At 43.1% G+C, this 18754-nt stretch overlaps 6 protein-coding genes across 7 annotated transcripts; 3 read left to right on the top strand and 3 right to left on the bottom strand.

The window, feature by feature from the left end:
* The first annotated feature begins 119 nt into the window (after window positions 1–119).
* Window positions 120–8583, top strand: lqfR (clathrin interactor lqfR). 2 transcript variants are annotated; one of them, XM_064694935.1, is made up of 6 exons: window positions 120–445; window positions 1843–2044; window positions 2106–2457; window positions 2571–2664; window positions 2725–3494; window positions 3737–7752. In XM_064694935.1, exons 1-6 carry the CDS (start codon window positions 393–395, stop codon window positions 6490–6492), a joined length of 4227 nt encoding a protein of 1408 aa, XP_064551005.1. In that variant the 5' UTR covers window positions 120–392; the 3' UTR covers window positions 6493–7752. The 2 variants fall into 2 exon arrangements, with proteins under 2 accessions (XP_064551005.1, XP_064551006.1); XM_064694936.1 differs by having other exon boundaries at window positions 129–445; window positions 7675–8583.
* Window positions 8584–8656: 73 nt separating this feature from the next.
* On the bottom strand, window positions 8657–10689 carry Nop56 (Nop56 ribonucleoprotein). Its single transcript, XM_064694944.1, has 3 exons — window positions 10534–10689; window positions 9941–10343; window positions 8657–9878 (listed from the first exon to the last, which is right to left on the bottom strand). Exons 1-3 carry the CDS (start codon window positions 10534–10536, stop codon window positions 8788–8790), a joined length of 1497 nt encoding a protein of 498 aa, XP_064551014.1. The 5' UTR covers window positions 10537–10689; the 3' UTR covers window positions 8657–8787.
* A 99-nt stretch (window positions 10690–10788) lies between these two features.
* On the top strand, window positions 10789–12598 carry mats (MOB kinase activator-like 1). Its single transcript, XM_064694951.1, has 3 exons — window positions 10789–11004; window positions 11286–11452; window positions 11514–12598. The coding sequence occupies exons 1-3, from the start codon at window positions 10985–10987 to the stop codon at window positions 11990–11992; spliced, it is 666 nt and encodes a 221-aa protein (XP_064551021.1). The 5' UTR covers window positions 10789–10984; the 3' UTR covers window positions 11993–12598.
* On the bottom strand, window positions 12588–14232 carry pinta (prolonged depolarization afterpotential (PDA) is not apparent). The gene is made up of 3 exons (XM_064694947.1): window positions 13543–14232; window positions 13252–13481; window positions 12588–13188 (listed from the first exon to the last, which is right to left on the bottom strand). The coding sequence occupies exons 1-3, from the start codon at window positions 13960–13962 to the stop codon at window positions 12987–12989; spliced, it is 852 nt and encodes a 283-aa protein (XP_064551017.1). The 5' UTR covers window positions 13963–14232; the 3' UTR covers window positions 12588–12986.
* Window positions 14233–14547: 315 nt separating this feature from the next.
* TAF1B (TATA box-binding protein-associated factor RNA polymerase I subunit B) lies at window positions 14548–18233 on the top strand. Its single transcript, XM_064694937.1, has 4 exons — window positions 14548–15028; window positions 15088–15205; window positions 15763–16212; window positions 16369–18233. Exons 1-4 carry the CDS (start codon window positions 14613–14615, stop codon window positions 18019–18021), a joined length of 2637 nt encoding a protein of 878 aa, XP_064551007.1. The 5' UTR covers window positions 14548–14612; the 3' UTR covers window positions 18022–18233.
* LOC135437109 (uncharacterized) lies at window positions 15209–15631 on the bottom strand. The gene is made up of 2 exons (XM_064694954.1): window positions 15480–15631; window positions 15209–15427 (listed from the first exon to the last, which is right to left on the bottom strand). The coding sequence occupies exons 1-2, from the start codon at window positions 15571–15573 to the stop codon at window positions 15291–15293; spliced, it is 231 nt and encodes a 76-aa protein (XP_064551024.1). The 5' UTR covers window positions 15574–15631; the 3' UTR covers window positions 15209–15290.
* Window positions 18234–18754: the final 521 nt, after the last annotated feature.

Genomic DNA, 18754 nt, shown 5'->3' with positions numbered 1-18754 from the left:
CAGTGCTGTGCAGTTTTCATATTGGCAACCTATCGATACGCATATCGTCTTATCGATACTTATGATATAGCCTATTTTCAACACTGAAAGCAGTAAGTCCATTTACAGCACTGCCGATTAAACAATTTACAACACTAACGAGAGACAGCTCACCAAATTCTGCCTGTAGAGCAGTGATTTTATTTTGCATTTTCGTTTAAATTTTATACTTTTTATTTGGCTTGAAATAAAACTTATACAAGTACATGTAACTCGTCAAAACGAGCTCTTCATGTAATAATATATATACATACGTAATATACGCACTACAAAACGAAAGTAAAAACGAGTTTTGTCAGCTAGCAATTTGGCAAGTTTGTGTGAAAAATTCCAAAATAGAAAATTAAGTTAAAATGGTTGATAAATTCATCAGCATGTGGAAAGTGCGCGAATTGGCTGACAAAGTGTAAGTTGTCCAGCGTAATAAATATTTAAACGACGTGTACAATAAAATATAAAAGATAACTAAAGAGAACACCAGCACTCCCACGCCCTTCGCCAACAACAACTCACCCCCACCCCCCATATACCTGTCTCTTAATATACAGGTGCTACAACTGCAGTCGTGCCAAAAGTGATATAGTTTTGCTTATTCTCCTTGTTTATGGAAGAGCGATTAACGCTGTGCTTTGTTTGCCGTCGGCCGCTTTTGTTGCTTTCAAGGTTGCTCATTTTGTCGGGGTTTGAATGAACGTTCGAGCTCATTTCACAGAAATTCCAATTCGCATACATATGCATGTAAATGCTCTATACATACATATATACATATGCCTACATACATACATAGTTTATCAAGAAAACATTTTGTTTGCCTTCCGTTTTGCTCCAAAAAAAGATATGCATTCCAGCTGTGCTCACATTCGTGCTTCCAAGTTGCGACTTTCCAGAGAAATTTCAATTCCAATTACGAAAGCTTATTAATTACTACCTTTATTATATATTACTATCGAAGTCATTTGACCGTTCTGTGCGTGTTCGTGTTTCGAATTTCTCCACAAGTGTGGCGACCATTTCCGTTGCGTGCTCCCAATTTGTTGACATAATTCAAAACTTGTAATTGAACCAATTGTAAATCCATTGGTGCATTCTCCAAGTCGGAAAGGTGCTTATCTGTAAACTGATAAGACTCAGTTGTGACGGTTCACACCTTTTGTTGTATCACGTTTGAAAGTCCATCAGCAATCACACCTAGCGAACAATAATGGAACAAGTTGATAGACCGTGATAATTTCTTATCAATGAGATGAAGAGACAAGACAGTTCATATGACCCTAAATTTCCCTCTATCAAATTAAGGGTAGAAATTGATCTTGACATTTCTGTTTCCCAGCCTCTACCTGAAAGAAGAAAAATCGCTCGAATCTTATATTCGTCTAGTTGATGGCCCTCGAACCTAGTTTAACTCTATGATGAATTAAAATTAATAAATAAATATACCGTCTGTTAGTTTAATCTAGGAAAAAATTGTATACAGAACATAGTTTTTGTTAAAAAGAGGAAACAGTTTGAGGTCTAAAAAATTGGCCATCTAAAAGTCATATCCGCTTAAGTTAACCGTCCGTTGTTTCTGTATTTCAATCAATTCTTAAGATTAAGCCTGCATGCATATAACTTGCTTATGCGGGCGTTAGCTTTTTTGTGCTCACGTCTTATGTTACAAACCCTTATCAATATTTTCAATGGTATTTACTATTTGAAGTATTTATTGACTGCAGCTATTTCTCCTTGATCCTACATTGTATGTATTTGTCAGCAGCACAACGATTAATTAAAATTATTTTTTGTTCTCTTTTTGCTGTTCAGCACCAATGTCGTAATGAACTACACAGAAATTGAGGGCAAGGTGCGCGAGGCGACCAACGATGATCCGTGGGGTCCAACAGGTCCACTCATGCAGGAGCTGGCGCATGCCACATTCTCCTACGAAACCTTTCCAGAGGTCATGTCCATGCTTTGGAAACGTATGCTTCAGGACAATAAAACCAATTGGAGGCGGACCTATAAAGTAGAGTCAACAAACTCTTGTATATTTATAAATGCTCTAACAAACTCTAAATAAATTTCAGAGCTTGTTGCTGCTGAACTATTTGGTACGTAATGGCTCGGAGCGCGTGGTAACCTCGTCCCGGGAGCACATCTACGATCTGCGTTCATTGGAAAATTACACGTTTACCGACGAGGGCGGCAAGGACCAGGGTATTAATGTTAGGCATAAGGTACGAGAGCTTATAGACTTTATTCAGGACGATGATCGCTTGCGCGATGAGCGCAAGAAAGCCAAAAAGAATAAGGACAAGTACATTGGCATGAGCAGCGATGCAATGGGCTCCCGCAGCGGTGGCTACAGCGGATACAGTGGTAGCAGTAGCGGTGCCTACAACGATGGCGACTGGCGCAACAATCGCGGTGACAATTGGTGTAAGTAGTCAATAATATTATTCGTTATTATGTGTAAATTGAATTGGTTTTCGGTGAAGAAGCTTCAGCCTTGTTTATTGAAATGTTTTCAATTATATTATATTATATTTTAGATTCCGATAAGAGCTCAGCAGACCGTTACGAAGACGAGGATACTCAATATGATGGCGAGCGCGAAGGTTCCGACAGTGACTCACCCAGTCCCAGGCAAGTATATGCATTTATTAGAATTCCTTCTGTTAACCAACTAAACTGTATCTATTGCAGACGCAATTATCGATACAATGATCGTGCTAGTCCTGCTGAGGTGGCCACTGAGAGTAAACCCCCAAACCTCAACATGAACATACGCTCAAAGGCCGTCAGCTCGCCGGTGTCTAAGCAGCCGACATCTGCTGGCGCCTCAAAGCAGCCGCCAACACAAAAGAAAATCAATTTGGGTGCTGCTGCTAACTTTGGCAAGACGCCGAACGCGGCCGGTATTCATTCGCCCACGCATCGTGACACGCCCACCACAAACAGCGTTGATCTTATGGGTAGCACCTCGCCAAACAACAACAACAAGAGCAATACGCCGAGTAACAATAATGATTTGCTGGATGATCTTTTCAAGACCTGTGCTTCGACGCCACCTGAGCAGCAGCCGCAAGGCGAGAAGACACTTAATAGCGCAGCTGTTATTGTTGATGACGATGATGACTTTAATCCGCGTGCTGCGGACGCTGCTCCAACGCAGGAATTTGGTGATTTTGCGGCTGCTTTTGGCAGCGGCTTATCACCTCCATCGACGGGAATACTGCCGACGGCAGGCAATGACGAATTTGCGGATTTTGATGCATTCCAGAGCTCCAGCACTGCGACAGCATCATCAACGTCGGCACTGGATGGCAATCTGTTGACGACGGCGACGCCAGCTAATGATGCCTTTGACCTGTTCAATGCCGCAACACCAGTAGTTGCGCCAACGGCAGCAACAACCGCGACTGATCTGTTGGCCGGATTGGGGGATTTATCGATCCACCAGAGCATGCCAATGGGTGAGTTTGTATATTAAGTTAGTACTAACAACTAGTCATTAGGATTTGTTCTAGCATAGATAATTTAAGTATTTAGTGGGCGTCCAGTGAAACGCTTGCATGACCGAGCGTTTTGTGTACAAAACTCTCCCTCTCCTCACTCTCTGTATCTCTTGCCGCTAAGCTAGCTACCACACATAACGGTCAACATATTCCAATCGGATGCACTCGTTCTCTTTTTCTTCCTTTCAACTCCAACGCAGCTGTTGAAACGCAGCAAGTCGCAAAGGCGCCGCTGCCACCGCCATCGGAATCGATACGCCTGGCTCTGTCTAAGGCCATTGCGGATTTACGTGACCTGCCGGGCGTGCTGAGCGCTGCAGATGCCAGCTTTGTGGCTGCCACGTTACGTCAATTGCACAACGCTGGAGCCCTGCCAGGATACACAACGCCTGAGCAGCTTGTGGGACTTGATCGCCGTGTTGTTGATTGGTCCCAACTGGCCAGTGGCGAGTATGCTGCCCTGCTAACGCAGCTCGGCAGACTGTTCACACAGGATTGGCCACAGCCCACTGAGGATGTGGATGTTTTAAATATGTTTAAATTGGATCACAGCATTGGCTATACGGAGGTTGCATTTGAGACGCTACAACAGCAACTGGCACGGGTGCCAAGCACGGCTGCCTCTATGCTCGCCGGTCTGCTGCAGGATGAGTGCCTGCTGGCTATTTGTTTGCTGCACTCAGCACGTCAGCGTGGAGCGCTGTTGAAACGATTTGCGCGCACCATTAAAGTGTTGCCGGAACGACTGTTGGAGGAGCACGATGCCCAAACTATGCACTTCATACAGCTGCTCATTGGATTGCCCGGCCTAGTGGCCAATAAAATGGGACGAAATTTGCCCGCGTTATTTGCGCCCATTGCTTACGGACGCCTGCTTCTACAGCAATGGCTCAAGGCTCTGCACTTTGTGCTGCAGTGCGACGATCAATCGGGATATTTCGATACAAGTCCATTCACCTGGCTGCTGACTCGTGTGGTCAACAACTTTTTTGATGCTTCCACTCTGGAGAGTCTGTTGCGCGTACTTGAGGATCTTGCGGTTGTCCCAAAGTCACGCAACGTGTTGCAGCAAATTATATGCGATCTGGAGCCTTGGGTTTGTTTTAAATTGGCACAGAGCTCACTAAATGCGCAGCTTAATCTTTACGTGCTGTTGGGACCAGCCGCAATGGAAACGGAACACTGGCAACATTGTTTGCTCCAGAAGCTGCCGCTGCAGCGTGCGCCCACAGAAAATGGACCTTTGTGCACGTTGGTGGGCTACCTCAACGTGACGGCACCCACACAGCTGCACTTGCTCTTCACACAACTGCTGGCTATTTGGTCCAAGCGGATCACCCTGCAGAAGCTGAGCAACCAGGAGCATTTGGCCATTTGCAAGCTGCTAATACTGGCTGGCAAATGTAATGGCAACATGAAGCCAGATCACAAACGGCAGCTACACGACGGCCTGGGTCATCATCTACAGTCTCCCGACATGCTGCAGCGTTACGTAGGCATGAAGACCGTGGAGCTGCTGTACAATCACATAATACACGCGCAAGCCTCTGAAGAGGAGCGCTTGAAATTCGATTATGCTGCCATGGAGCAAACGTCGCATTGGCCCATAATGGAAGAGCTCGAAAAGCTAGCGCAATTTAAGTATCCCAGCAAAGCGCAACTAGATGTGCGACCCAGTCAAGAGCTGCTGCAGCGCCTCGAGCTGCACATGGCTCAGTTTATGGGAGATCAGGAGCAGCAGACCCATGTCCCAGCCCTGCAATCCAAGCAGCAAACCGAAAATGTTGTAAACATGCAGCTGGACCTGGACTCGGATGACGATGAGACACCTACACAGCCACTCGACGAGGACGACGATGATTTGCAGCCATATGACATGTCCAGTGACATTTCTAGCAGCCTGGAACAGCGGCCTAAATTTCTGCTTGACCTGCTGCACCTGTTACGCACCAAAGTGCCCAACTATCAAATCTTTGAGGGTGCGCTGGGCACCGCCGAGCACCTGATACGCAGCCAGCTGGCACAACAAGATGTTAAGCTGGCGCTCGAACTGCTGCAGCTGTTCATAGTCCTAGATATGCAGTACTACTTTGAGGACTTTGATCGCACCCAGTTCCGGTGTTGTGTGGCCATATGTGTAGCCAGGCCAGGCGCCTGTGCGGAGCTGCTCTGTCGCGAATTTCACACGGAAAACACCCGGTATGCGGCAAATGTTCGCATTCTTATACTACAGATACTGGCTGCAGCGGCCAAGGAACTTGCGGGTGATGAATACAAGCCGCCAACTGGTGAACAGATGCTGGACATTGTGCCGTCCGTAGCCAAACAGCCGCGCAAGTTCCAGCTGCATTCGGACGAAGTTGCGGCTGCTGCACGCCTGGCTGCTGCGCAGCGCATTATACGGGAACGATTACGTGCCAAGACAAAGCGTTATCTAAGCAACAAAGCAGAGCCGGAGAGACAGGCCAAGACGAATCCCTTCCATGCCGTTGCCGGCACATTTTTCTTTGGCCTGGTGCGCGGACAACGGACACGCCAAATGCTTTATGTGAAATATGAAAACATTTCGCATGACATCGACACCCAGCTCCTGATCAATATGCTGCACACACTGGCCGTGCTGGTCATGTGCTCACAGAACTGTCCGCTACTGCCGGCCATGACACGCGAGATCTTTGATCTCTGCGCCTTTGTGCGCTTCAGCTCAGAGGCACGTGTGCGTGCGGGCACGCTGCAGCTGCTGGGCATTGCTCTGGTCACAACGCCCGCCCACCTCCTAGTTGCCCATTTTGCCGAATCGCTCAATGAGCTCAAGCGCTGGCTGGAGGAGTTTGTGCGCTCTCCGCTCGTTGGCGGCGAATCGTCGGACGAGTGCCGCGAGCTCGCCGAACAAATTTTGAACACTTGCTACAAGCTGTTCGATTCGGCGGTCCTGGAGCAGGGCCAAAAATATTAAACTTAATTATAGTCATAAGTTCTATAAAGACCACAATTGTGGAAGTCTTTAATATAGTGCTTTGTTATTAAACTCGCTTCTACACAAAACAAATGAACAAGTGCTTATTATTATAAATACATACATACAGACGCGCAGTGTACATATAGTTGATATTTCTTAATTCGAAAAGTATTGCGTAACTTTGCTTTAAAAGGTGCTTTTTATATAAAATTATTACATCATATATAAAAACAAATAGTAAATATATAAATTAATCGGCATATAGTAATTACTAAGCTTACACTTCCAGAGAATTTAAATTTCGAATGAAACTTTTCATATAGAACTTTATGAATTCCATGAAATTTGCCTTAATCAATCATGAAATTCAAAATAAAATTAATTAATTAAATTTTTATTTTTTGAATGGATTTTCCCAATGCCAAAAACCTAACAATAAATTGGAATATTGATTGGTAGATCTGGGAGCAAAATATAATGAAGTTATTTATTTGGATAAGAATATTATTAGGATAAAAGTCTGGCACTTCAGACAATTGTTTATATTTTTATGGAATTCCATTCTTTACTTTTATTTAAAGCAAAGTCGCAATAAATTTCGAAAAAGATTTTTGCCAAATCTACATACTTAGGAATATGTATATAAACATAGCCATAGGTAATTGCCAGGTACTTATAGATATGATTTGAACAAATATTTCTACTTTATTTCTATTCCTTTTTCCCTTATAATATTTTATATTGCAAACGCACAATTTGGATATCATTTACAAATTAAATATTGTTGTGACAACTCAAATATCTGAAATATATATATATATATATATATATATCTAAATGAAAGCTTTTCTCAATATACCGGGCATTGTGCCACAGCCGCGGACTCACTAGGTAAACAAACAAACATCAACAACAACAACTATATAAACAAACAATTGTTTATGCAAACTGCACTTAGCTGATTGAGTTACATGCGCCTGTAATTAGCAAATGCTTCCAATCGAGCCGCACTCTCATCACATAAAAAAGTTCTTTCAAAAATTAGACGCGCACAACCCCTCACACAGACATAGATACACACGCACACACACACACAGACCCACCTGCTTAATTATATCGATACCTGGTGATTTATGATTTCCCACCAACTGATCAGCAATCTTTGTGCACTCTTTGCAGATAACATGCTGCCGCCAATTGCTGCTGTCACGGGCGACAATCTGCTGCAGCCGATTTCCATCTCCAGCAGCAACAACATCAACAACAATATCAATACAAATGGCGCCGCGGCGTTGGCCAGCGCACAGCCCACAAATGTCGGTGCCACCTGGTCGGGTAATCTGAAGGCTGGCAATCTGAATATTGATTTGGATAATCTGTTGATAAGCAAAACTGGTAAATCGAATGCGCCGGCACTATCGATGAACGCGCTGAAAACGCAGAGTCCCGCCAAGACGCAGGCGCCGCTGAATGTGCAAACGGGTGGCGCATTTCCGGGCATCACGCCCTCACCACTTACTAGCCCCAATATATTTGGGGCGCCGCAACAAAACATTCCACAGATGCAGACACAGCCAGCAGCATTTGCCAACTTCGGTGCGTTCCAGCAGCAACAGCCACAGCATCAGCAGCCCAGCAGCAATAATAATAATTCCTCAGCGTTTGATTTGTTCCAATGATATTTGTTAGCCTAATGACGTTCCACACACACACACCACACACACGCAAGCACGCACACCCTTTTCTCTTTTCTCGTATAAAATATGCAAACCCTGATTATTTGTTGATGCAAATTATAATTCCCAATATCCAAATGTATTATTAATTGTAGTTTGAGCTCTTATTCACTTTCCTCTGAAATTCCAAAACCGATACCGAAAAAAAAAAGAATTCCATATCCGTCCTGTTGTCCACTCGGAATTTAAATACTTTTGCGTGTTTAAATGTTCGTCATAAATGCAATAAAATATAATTAATGGTTGTACTAAAGCGATATTTTAGCGCAACAGTTGGGAGGACGGCTGAATTGTCATTAAAATTGTTACAAAAAAATATGATATAATAAAATCAAAAAAAAAAAAAAAAAAACTAGCAATAATTAAACAGTTATGTGTATGTATATAAAACCAATGTGTGAAAATAAAAAATGAAATTAAAAATATTTAATTGTGTTTATGTTTATTTAATTTGCGGTGTATCATAAAATACAGAAAAGAATAGTAAGTAAAAATATTAAAGTTTGAACTTAAAACTAAGCAGCAATGTAGAATGTGTACATCCACACATAAGTTTTTACGCCTCCACGGCTTGCTTGTTCTTGTTCTTCTTCTTTTTCTTCTTCTTGGGCTCGCCATCAGCCTCAGCATTGCCATTATCAGCACCTGCCTCGGCTGAGACCGTCCCATTGCCATTAGTAGCCCCATTTGTATCAGCCTCAGCCGGGCGCTTCTTCTTTTTATTCTTTTTCTTGTCGGACTGCGGTGCATTTGCAACTTCTTGGTTGGCCGCCTCAATGGCTTCCTTCATTACCTCAATGTTCTTGCGCGGCACATCACCCGATTCGTAGAATTTCAGGCGATCTTCCACCTGTTGCTTTAGCGTCTCGCCAAACACGCTGGTCGGCTGCTCGAGGAAACAGTCAATACGCGAGGCAATCGAACATTTGTTGGCCAGAAAACGCGAAATGCGTCCCTTGTTCTTGAGGCCAGCGCGTCCAATGAACGACGAATGATAGATCAAACCATATTTGGGCGTGTTGGAGCGCGTCTTGAGCGCACGGAAGAGTGCCTTTTCGGCGCCCAGAATTTGTACTGTTGATGCGGGATACTTGGCCAGATTTGTCAAGCTGCCGGCGTGCGAGATGAGACGAGCACCCACCTGATCGCCGATAAGCGACTGAAGATTCGGTGCAACCATGTTCATCTTGTTGTGCAAATATGTGGACAGCTTTTTGCGGTACTCGGAGAGCTTGACTACGCGCTCGGCAAAGAGCTCAATGTTTATTAGATCCACAATGGATATATCCATGCCCATGGACATTTTGCCAGCATCGATAATAGCCTGCGCCTTGGCAGAGTCCATGACAATCTGCTCGAGCTCCTCAAGCTTATCTTGGGTTAGATCCTTGCGGTCCTTAATAAATTTGGCCGCCTTGGCAAACATGTAGTTGTCTGGTACAATTTTCACCAGTTCTGGGAAGTGATAGGAGTACCATTCGCGTATGCGCATAGAGAACGTGTTTACATCCTTGTCCAGCTGATCCAGCAGCGCTATCGACTGAATGATCATGTTGTCCGATCGATGCACATTGAACTTGACCTTGGCGCGGGAGTAGCTGTGTCCCAGACCCAGTTGTGCCACTCCAGCTGACTTGTCAGTAAAGCCTGGCAACGCAAGAGGACATAATTAGGTATTTGATATTGCATGGACTCGCAAGTTGACTTACCTTTCACCAGCTTCGCAAAGTGGAAGCGCACACCACGCAGTATCTCGGGCACGACGCCAAAGTGGCTGCATTGTACCCCGACAGATTCGGTGATAGCAGCGCCTAACTTAGGGTCCGCAATGCCTAGGGTGCACTTCTTCTTCTTTAACTTGGCAAAGAAATCGTCGAGGAAATGCAGCAAATCCTGCGGCACAATGCCCTCAGATATGGCATTAATATTTTCGAGTGCAGCAATAGCCGTCTTAAACGGCGCAAATCCCGCCAACTTCACAATCGAATTGAACTTAGCAATGTCCGTCACGGAGGACTCAACCTGCGGCAGGAACATGGACACCTCCTCAAACTCCTTAACGGAGAATAGCGAAAAGCCTGCCGCATGCTCATACAGCACGTACAGTTTCGACTGCAAGTGTGAAGAAATATAGATTAATACAATATTTGACTTTTTAGTTTAAACATCTGCATTTCTTTCCACGTTGTCTGGCGCTTCCGCACATAATTTATACTTAGGTTAGTTATGATTGTGTGTAAGCGACATATTCTACATATTTTTATAAAGGAAAAGTGCGCAACAATGTTTGAAATATAATTACCATATTTAAGGCGTAAATATGCCGTAAAATTAATAAAAATTATCTATTCTCCACGAGAAGCCAAGTTGAGTTGTTTTTCCACGTGCTAAACAGAACGATCAGTGTCTACACACTTTAACATTTCCAGTGTATACACATTAGACGCATACACATTCGCTAACATGTGGCAACGCATAATCCGCTGCCAAAAATTATCGTAAGTGCATAACATGTTTTGGCATATCGGTTATCGAGTTCAAAATATCGATGTTGTCGGTATTTGTTGCCAGCCCTACACTTTGCCCTGCCAACAATTTTTTTGATTGTAAAGATTTATAATTAAAAACTGTTTTTCAACAATAAGCTGAATTCCAACTCGTCCAAGACGTTCAACTTACAAGAAATAAGCATATTGCTAAAGAGGTTGTCGACAAGTTTACCTTCGTGGCAAGTGAACGGCAACAATAACTGCATGGCAATGGAATTTTTGTTGTAAGTATATATATGTATGTGTAGTAACTGGAATACATACGAACATATGTGCGTATAATGTTCATTTTACATACACGAAAGTATGTTCGTGTGAACTGAAAACACTGTTGCACTTGCAACTGAAACAGACCCAGCCAGTGGCGAACAAAGAGCTCTACCCTTTTTCGTGCTTTGTTCTGCCAATGTTGTGGGTGTGAGGCAATGGCTCCACCACTTGTAGTTGCCTGGGGTTGTTTGCCGTGGCATACCAATACAAAACGTAATTTCTTTGTCGACTTTAGCGGTTCACGTTCAAGCAAAACCTTCAAACCGAAAAAGAACATACCGGAGGGCACACATCAATATGATCTCATGAAGCACGCAGCCGCCACACTTGGCTCTGGGAACTTGCGAAATGCAGTCGCTCTGCCCGATGGCGAGGATCTCAACGAATGGGTGGCCGTCAACAGTGAGTATTATAAAAATATCCTACGTTTTTATAACTAATTTGTTTACTTCTTTCCCCATAGCCGTGGATTTCTTTAATCAGATTAATATGCTCTATGGCACAATAACAGAGTTTTGTACGGAGGAGAGCTGTGGCATTATGTCGGCTGGTCCGAAATACGAATACCATTGGGCGGATGGTTTAACAGTTAAGAAGCCCATTAAATGCAGCGCGCCCAAGTATATTGATTATCTAATGACCTGGGTACAGGATCAGCTGGACGATGAAACATTGTTCCCATCCAAAATTGGTGTACCATTCCCAAAGAATTTTCTTGCCTCCGCAAAAACTATACTGAAGCGTCTGTTTCGCGTTTATGCGCACATCTATCATCAGCATTTCTCCGAGGTTGTGACGCTGGGCGAAGAGGCTCATTTGAATACGTCCTTTAAGCATTTTATATTCTTTGTGCAAGAGTTCAATCTGATTGAACGACGCGAGTTGGCGCCACTGCAAGAGCTCATCGATAAGTTGACGGCAAAGGATGAACGGCAGATATAGGAATCACTGCAATTGGTGGACAGTGGTGGCAATAGCGACAGCTTGCAATTGGACTTGTGATGGGCGGGCGCGACTGCGCTTTACTTTCAATTGCACTTTGTCGCTATTTATAATACGCTTTAGTTAGTTACCGCCTTTCCTTTTCTCGTTTATAGCTTTTAAGTTTTGTTCAGTGCTTCATGTGGTCCCACTAAAACTGTTCGGTAGTGCGCTGTTTGGTGATGATATGAATTGATGACCAACATCTACTATATATTTTTATATGTGACACGTACTTTTAAGATATAAAACATATTTATATTTATATATGTATGTATATTAAAAAGAAAAAACAACAGACAGCACGCATTGATACACTAACAAATCCCGCTTATAAACAACATTCTGTTCACAAACTGTGCGAAATTAACTTGTTTATGTTCTTTTGTATGTATGTACGTATTTATTATTAATATCGATAAACGGATGAGAAGTCTTTTGCAATGCAAACCCTTAACATGAGACGGCACTCGATGGCCCCATTAAATGATAATAATTATAGACTTGATAAACATTTTTGATATACTATTTTATACTAATAAAGAAATCGAGAATATAATGAAATAATCCACGTATCAGATATACTTTTAATAACCCGTTTATCCTATTTCACAAAGTCGAATTCATATGCTTTTCTTTTTTAGTAAAGAGCTCTGGTAATAAAATGAGTCTATGGTCGTTGGACAAATGTGGACGATAACGGCAAGGCAAAGTTTCCCAACAAAGAGTACACTTATCTATAGCTAAAATGATACAAACATTGAAGTGTGCATTATAAATACTTATCATTACAAAATGAGCATTTTTTTTAGCACGAACGAAACCTTAAATACTAAGCAACGCCATTTGTACACATTAACCGATTACCGATGATAATCCGCACGTTGAAAATATGCGTATATTATTTATAAGTATGTCTGCTTGCAGTTCTAATCATTTTTGGTTAATCAGACGCTTATCGCTTGACTATGCTTTTGTATTTGCCTTGCTCCAAATAGAAGTCAGCGTGCTGTTCGACCAATTGCTTCCATTTAATGGCCAGCTCTTTGTAACTGGGTCCCTGACCACCCAAGTCTGTTGGCAACTGCTTGCACTTTACCATGGTGCCCTCGCGGTGCACTGCGACACGGGATCGTATCTTTGGCGTCATAAATACGCTAAAATAAATATATTATTAATATATAAATAAACATGTTCTTATATAAGCAAAAGACAGGCACCGAAATGTATTTAGAAAAATGTTGACGTGACGAGGCGTATTAGTGAACTCCAAAAGCTTGGGCTGACATGGATAGGCCGTCCAACTCTCAACGGAACGCTTGATAAGCTTGGGATTCAGCTGCAGAGCATGACCTAATTGGACCCCCTGCATATCCATTATGGCAACAATGCCACGTGCGCAGCTATCTGGCTCAAACTTTAATAGCAAATCCAATATCATTTTGCTTGTCTACAAGAAGTCAAAAGTTAGAGATCATTGCACTTTTAGCTATTATATATACCTGGTCTACCTTAAACACGTTGTTTTGTGTATGTCGTTTAGGATCGTGTGCCGCCGTCCGTATAATTACAACCTTTCGTTGCTGCTCATCGACGCCGTCAACGGGGAGAAAGACTCCCAAGGCAAGCAGCTCCTGTATTTCGGGCAACATGGGATTGCAATTGTCAAACCATTCGGTACGCTCGGCACGCATTTGGTAAAAGGTTTTAAGCTTCTTTTTGGCGCGCTCAACGTCAAATTTACAGGTGCGCAGGAAAAAGTGCAAATTCGCATAGGCTTTACAGCCATTTATATTCGGATTTGCGTCTAACCAATCGCTCAGTTCCTGCACCTGAAGCTGCTCCTTTTTCAATATCAGCTCCTGCTCATTCTCCGACGTAGAATCCAAATCTGGATGCTCGGCATTTAGATTGTTGTCGTGTGAACACATGTCCGCTGCTGCACTTGCACTAACCGACTGTCTGTGAGCGACTGCCTATTGCAGTCGGAAGCTTTCAACGCGCACAAAATTTTAGCTTTTGTTTTCGCGCCCTGCGTTAGGGCAAGGCAATTTAATACTGGTCATTACTGGTAGACAGCCGTCTAAATTTAGTTATCCATTAAGCGGCTAAGTCTTATACGCACAGCACATTCAGCTTATATAAACGCCGCAATTTAATTAGGGAAATGACTTATTCAGCACATTTGAAACATTGGGATAGGTCAAAAGGCGCGAGCAGTGGACAGATTTAGTGTTGTGTAATGCCATGTCAGCACTTAGCTAGTTTTAGGAAATTTCCATTTAATCTCAATTCATTTTTTTGGCCGCTAAATTCTGATCAATTTTGAATTTTTTTTTTTTTAGCAGTTCGCAGTTCTAAAAATGGTTAACTTTTCCTTAAATTAACTAAATCGATAAGAATATTATAGCAACAGCGACGTTCAATACTAGCACTTTATTTTAAGTTGCGCGCAATTTCTATCGGCATTAAACCGATTATATCGATATCGATTTAATGCAAAAGTACCTATCAAGATATTTGTTATTATAGGAATTGTCGTTCCAGCACGTGTGTTGATTTTTTATATTTATAAAGCAAAATGGACGAGACAGAAATAATGGAAATAGATAATATGGAGTGCGACGTATGCGGCGAGCGCACGTTCCAGGAACGCGAAGGCTACTACTACTGCATCGAATGCGGCACCAAGAAGGAACAACTGCGCGCTGTAGAAATCAGCGCCGAGGATACATTCAACGACACTTCAAAGCACGCTTCGCAACGCACCATAAAGAAGCCGAAAGTTGAGGAAGAAGAAAACGATATAACATCCTGGGAGTTTTACAATTATGTGCTGCGCGGCTTTTTGGAGGAGCTGCTGAACATGGGCGCCAAGCCAGAGCTTAAGCTAATGACGCTGCAGGTATGGGCTGCCTACATGGGACGCATGGAGGTGGCCTTCAGCAAGAACAACGAGCTAGGTTTGCCAAAGTTGAATGTGCGCGCCTTGGCCAGGTAAGGAAAGAGGCTTTAACATTCAAGTACATTTTGTTTATAATTTCGCTGCCTTTTAGAGATGCCCGCATCATTTATAATTACAAGAAGACAAAGCGAAAGCGTGAACGCCAGGATAAACAATTACAAAATCAAGGGGATGAGCGCGCCAACTGGCGTGAATGGAGAAAGACCAAGGTGTTTGCATGCTAAAAGTTTAAACTTTATTACTTTTTTTTAAATCTTTATCATAGTAAACTCAGTGGGCTGTCCGTGCCGTACATTAAAAGTAGTACTGGTCGGGAAACAGGAGTGGCAGCAACAGGAAGAAGGTGCGCTGCTTTGGTTTGCCTGGCTCCGATGCTGAAGGTGACGGTGTCGGTCCCACTCCAGGAACGATATTACCCTCCACCAAAGCAGCTGTGTGTAGACAATTATATTATCAGCTCATTTCGCAGCCGCTAAAACTTACCCTCGTTAAGCTCTAGGGGTGCCGCTGATGCGGGCAGCGGTGCGTACACCAACACAAGAAGTGCTAGGCAGACCAGGGCAAAACGCAGAGACATTTTCGAAAATGTTGATGTTGTAATGCTTAAGACAAAATGCTGAACTGATATTTTCCTGGCTTAGCTGGCGTATTTATAGTCGGCTGAAGCATATGCAAACGACTTTACAAATTACCTTAGCTAATCAATCACCTGGCTATCTACACGGCACTGACATCAAAAGGTCTTGCTCTCGTTTCTCTTTTCCAGCGCAAATTGGACGAGTCGGGCTATAACGGCAAGAAGGGCGCCCAATCTGAATCCACGTTGCGAACCAACCAAAATCTCCAACTACAATGGTCCAGCAATGCGCGCAAATCCCTGAAAAAGCAAATGCCACTTAAGCATCTGGATAAACACAGCGCGGACAGTTCGGGCAGTATGCAATGTCATGGCCTACGCCCCAAAGCGAAGGTCTTATGCAATTTTGATCGCCATATTTACTGTCTAAACATAAGCAAACTGTATATTGTGCTGGCCATAGCGCTTAACCAAGTCGAGGACGATATCCAGTTGACGGATCTATTACGATTAATTGATGAGGAGCATCTGACTAGTCGCTATATGCTGAGCTATTTGCCTGACAATGTAGCCATGCATGGCAAGACGCTGATCAAGCAGATGGAATTTAGTCATCAAAGGGATAAAATTCGATATAAGGTAAACTTGAAAACAATTAAAGCTCAAGCGAACTAAAAAAAATTACAGTGTCAAAAAAAGATCTAACATAGCATTTAGTATATAATAATATTTATGCACTTTTAAACTAAATAGAGAGGAAAGTGTTAAACGTAATTCTAAATCATCATTTTTCAGTTCATGCGGTTGCAGATCTCTAACATGTCCCGCTTCATTAATCTGAATGGATTCCAAAAACCAGATCTGAAAGCACTCACAAAGCGCTATGTACTAGAACTGAGTTTGCCGCCGCTAATAGCAAGCTACGTCGGCAGTTTAATGGATGTGCTGCCACCTACCTTTGATCCCATTTACGGACCACATGTATATCCCCGCTATGAGGCTCGTGTCATGGCCTACATCATATACGTCTTAAAGCTATTGTTTGGCCTGGATGATGTTAAGGAGCGCGCTATATCAGAATCTGCCATACTCATTAATAAACAGCTTCAACAGCAGACAGAGGAGCACCTGCAGTCGGTGTCGCCGCTTTTTGTCTATACCGAATGGATGGAGTTTGTGGAGTTACGTAAAATTTTGGTTTCTCACTATAGCGAAAGCTTTGCACAGCGTTTTGGTACGGCTACTCAGAGTGGGCGCAAGATTGACGACTTTCTGAAGAAGGAGAAAAAACAGAAGGAGCATGAATATAACTACAACGAGATGTTGATGACACCGGCCATGCAGCGCGTGAACGAGAACATTTGTCACATTTTTGAGACACTGCTGAAAGAAAAATTCGGCGAGTCCGGTGCCGAGAGTGCAACGAAGGATCACATAGAATTTCAGCCTAGCCTAACTCCGGCCCATAGCTATTTTAAGCGCATTCTCCTCCACGCCAGCCAAGCGCAGCAGCGCGAGATGAGTGTACAGATTCCGGACTTTATGAAAGTAGATCACACAGAGCGCCAACTCGCGCCGTTTAAAAATCAAACCACAGAGTTGGCTCAGCAGTTAGCCGTGCGTGGCAAAACCCTTCGCGTAGAGGAGTTGGCATGCCAGGAGGATTACGTGGAGACTGGCATTTTTCAGACGCTGCCACGACAACCAAATCGACAGAAGGAATGGCGCGCTAATTGTGACATAGATACACAGACCTGGATTGACGAGCTACGGCGGCGGGAAAAGCGACCCGGCTTTGTATTTCGTCAACCTGTTGCATCTTATGGTCGGCAATATGCAAATAAAATGAGAGAGCGCTCCGAACGCCGCGAAGCCTTAGAGACTGACAATCCGTTTTGGAAAATACGCGACACTCCCACTTATGTACTAACTCTGAACAATGAGGAGGTGTCGCTAAACAATTTGGCAGCCATACAAACATTCGATGAGCGCAACATGGATCCGTTGCGTGTGCCGCTAAAGATGCCTCGTCGCCAAATGCGACCATTTTCAGAGGAAATAGAAGCGTCAGCTCAGCCTAAGCCCGAAAGCAGTGATGCAAATCAAATTAAAGACGGCGCAGAGCAACAGCAGCTGGATGAGCTTTTGTTAAAAATTTCCAATTTCGATTGCTGGCTGCTCCACGGATATATAACAAGGATTAGTGACACGAGTAAGCAGAAACTGCGTACGATCTTCCCCTGTTCGTTTCGTTGGCTGCTGGAAACATGCGCTGCCACCATCGGCATCGATTGGGATGTGCTATACGAGCAGCTGTTGGTACTTGAGGTGATGTTCCATCATGGCATCGAGGACTGGACAACTCATAGCAATCATTTGCGTCTCAAATACAATATACTAAATAAGGATATTAATTTGTTAACCAAAAGTTTTAGAGATATGTGGTAAAAATCTTCTGTTGCACGACTTCCTTCCTAATTGCTTTCTTATTTAAGCAGCGTTTATTTTATCATTTAATGGCTGATACTAGAGTAAACATGGCACATAAACGCGCAACAGCAATATGCAAATTAGCGTTTATCAGAAGAACACCGAGACGGCGACAGCACCAACAACAATAAAATAACAATAATAATAACATCAGTTACTCACTCGCACAACGTTTTGTTTACATTTTACAAAAATCTTCAAAAAGAAAGAGCACGATCAGCCTCCTCACGGTCACAGAAACACATGCTGAGGAAGCAAGAGAGGGGTCTTCGCTCCCCATTCCCCTTCACACACACACACACACACACACACTTGGTCACACAAACTAACATTGGAACAGCAGGTGCCGAGCGCCACTGCTGAGAATGCGAAAGAGAAAGAGAGCGCGCGAGCGCACGTTTGTGCACAGTGGAATGTAGTTTTAAAAACTGACTAAACACCAAGCAGCAGAAAAATTGATGGATTAAATGCTGATTCCCCTTTGGATAATCTGTGAAACTTTAATAATGTGAAAATATCAGCTATTACTGTATCTGTATTTCCATCTTAAGAAAACTAAAAAAAAAAAATAAATAAATAAGTCGTTTAGAAAAATTTGTATATTAAGATGTAGATAACTTGGGTTTACCATAAACTTAGGAATGCAAATGTTCCAAAAAATCAGGATTATTGTACTAATTCGATGCATATA

Source organism: Drosophila montana, unplaced genomic scaffold, assembly GCF_035044405.1.
Source record: "Drosophila montana isolate Dmon_TW-CO22-7 unplaced genomic scaffold, ASM3504440v1 contig_3733_1, whole genome shotgun sequence".
Taxonomy (NCBI): Eukaryota; Metazoa; Arthropoda; class Insecta; order Diptera; family Drosophilidae; genus Drosophila; species Drosophila montana.
The sequence above is the reverse complement of the archived record's forward strand: the minus strand, read 5'-3'. Positions and strand labels throughout refer to the sequence as shown.

Excerpts from the sequence above, each read along its gene's own strand:
- lqfR (XM_064694935.1), top strand. The coding sequence starts at position 393 with ATGGTTGATAAATTCATCAGCATGTGGAAAGTGCGCGAATTGGCTGAC. Across the intron at positions 446-1,842 it reads CGCGAATTGGCTGACAAAGT|CACCAATGTCGTAATGAACT; the intron begins GTAAGTTGTCCA and ends TTTGCTGTTCAG. Across the intron at positions 2,458-2,570 it reads CAATCGCGGTGACAATTGGT|ATTCCGATAAGAGCTCAGCA; the intron begins GTAAGTAGTCAA and ends ATTATATTTTAG.
- Nop56 (XM_064694944.1), bottom strand. Across the intron at positions 9,879-9,940 it reads CTTTGCGAAGCTGGTGAAAG|GCTTTACTGACAAGTCAGCT; the intron begins GTAAGTCAACTT and ends TTGCGTTGCCAG.
- mats (XM_064694951.1), top strand. The coding sequence starts at position 10,985 with ATGGCAATGGAATTTTTGTT. Across the intron at positions 11,005-11,285 it reads ATGGCAATGGAATTTTTGTT|CGGTTCACGTTCAAGCAAAA; the intron begins GTAAGTATATAT and ends TGTCGACTTTAG. Across the intron at positions 11,453-11,513 it reads CGAATGGGTGGCCGTCAACA|CCGTGGATTTCTTTAATCAG; the intron begins GTGAGTATTATA and ends CTTTCCCCATAG.
- pinta (XM_064694947.1), bottom strand. The coding sequence starts at position 13,962 with ATGTGTTCACACGACAACAATCTAAATGCCGAGCATCCAGATTTGGAT. Across the intron at positions 13,482-13,542 it reads CACAAAACAACGTGTTTAAG|ACAAGCAAAATGATATTGGA; the intron begins GTAGACCAGGTA and ends GACTTCTTGTAG. Across the intron at positions 13,189-13,251 it reads ATTTTTCTAAATACATTTCG|CGTATTTATGACGCCAAAGA; the intron begins GTGCCTGTCTTT and ends TATTTATTTTAG.
- TAF1B (XM_064694937.1), top strand. The coding sequence starts at position 14,613 with ATGGACGAGACAGAAATAATGGAAATAGATAATATGGAGTGCGACGTA. Across the intron at positions 15,029-15,087 it reads AATGTGCGCGCCTTGGCCAG|AGATGCCCGCATCATTTATA; the intron begins GTAAGGAAAGAG and ends GCTGCCTTTTAG. Across the intron at positions 15,206-15,762 it reads GTGAATGGAGAAAGACCAAG|CGCAAATTGGACGAGTCGGG; the intron begins GTGTTTGCATGC and ends TCTCTTTTCCAG.
- LOC135437109 (XM_064694954.1), bottom strand. The coding sequence starts at position 15,573 with ATGTCTCTGCGTTTTGCCCTGGTCTGCCTAGCACTTCTTGTGTTGGTG. Across the intron at positions 15,428-15,479 it reads ACCCCTAGAGCTTAACGAGG|CTGCTTTGGTGGAGGGTAAT; the intron begins GTAAGTTTTAGC and ends GTCTACACACAG.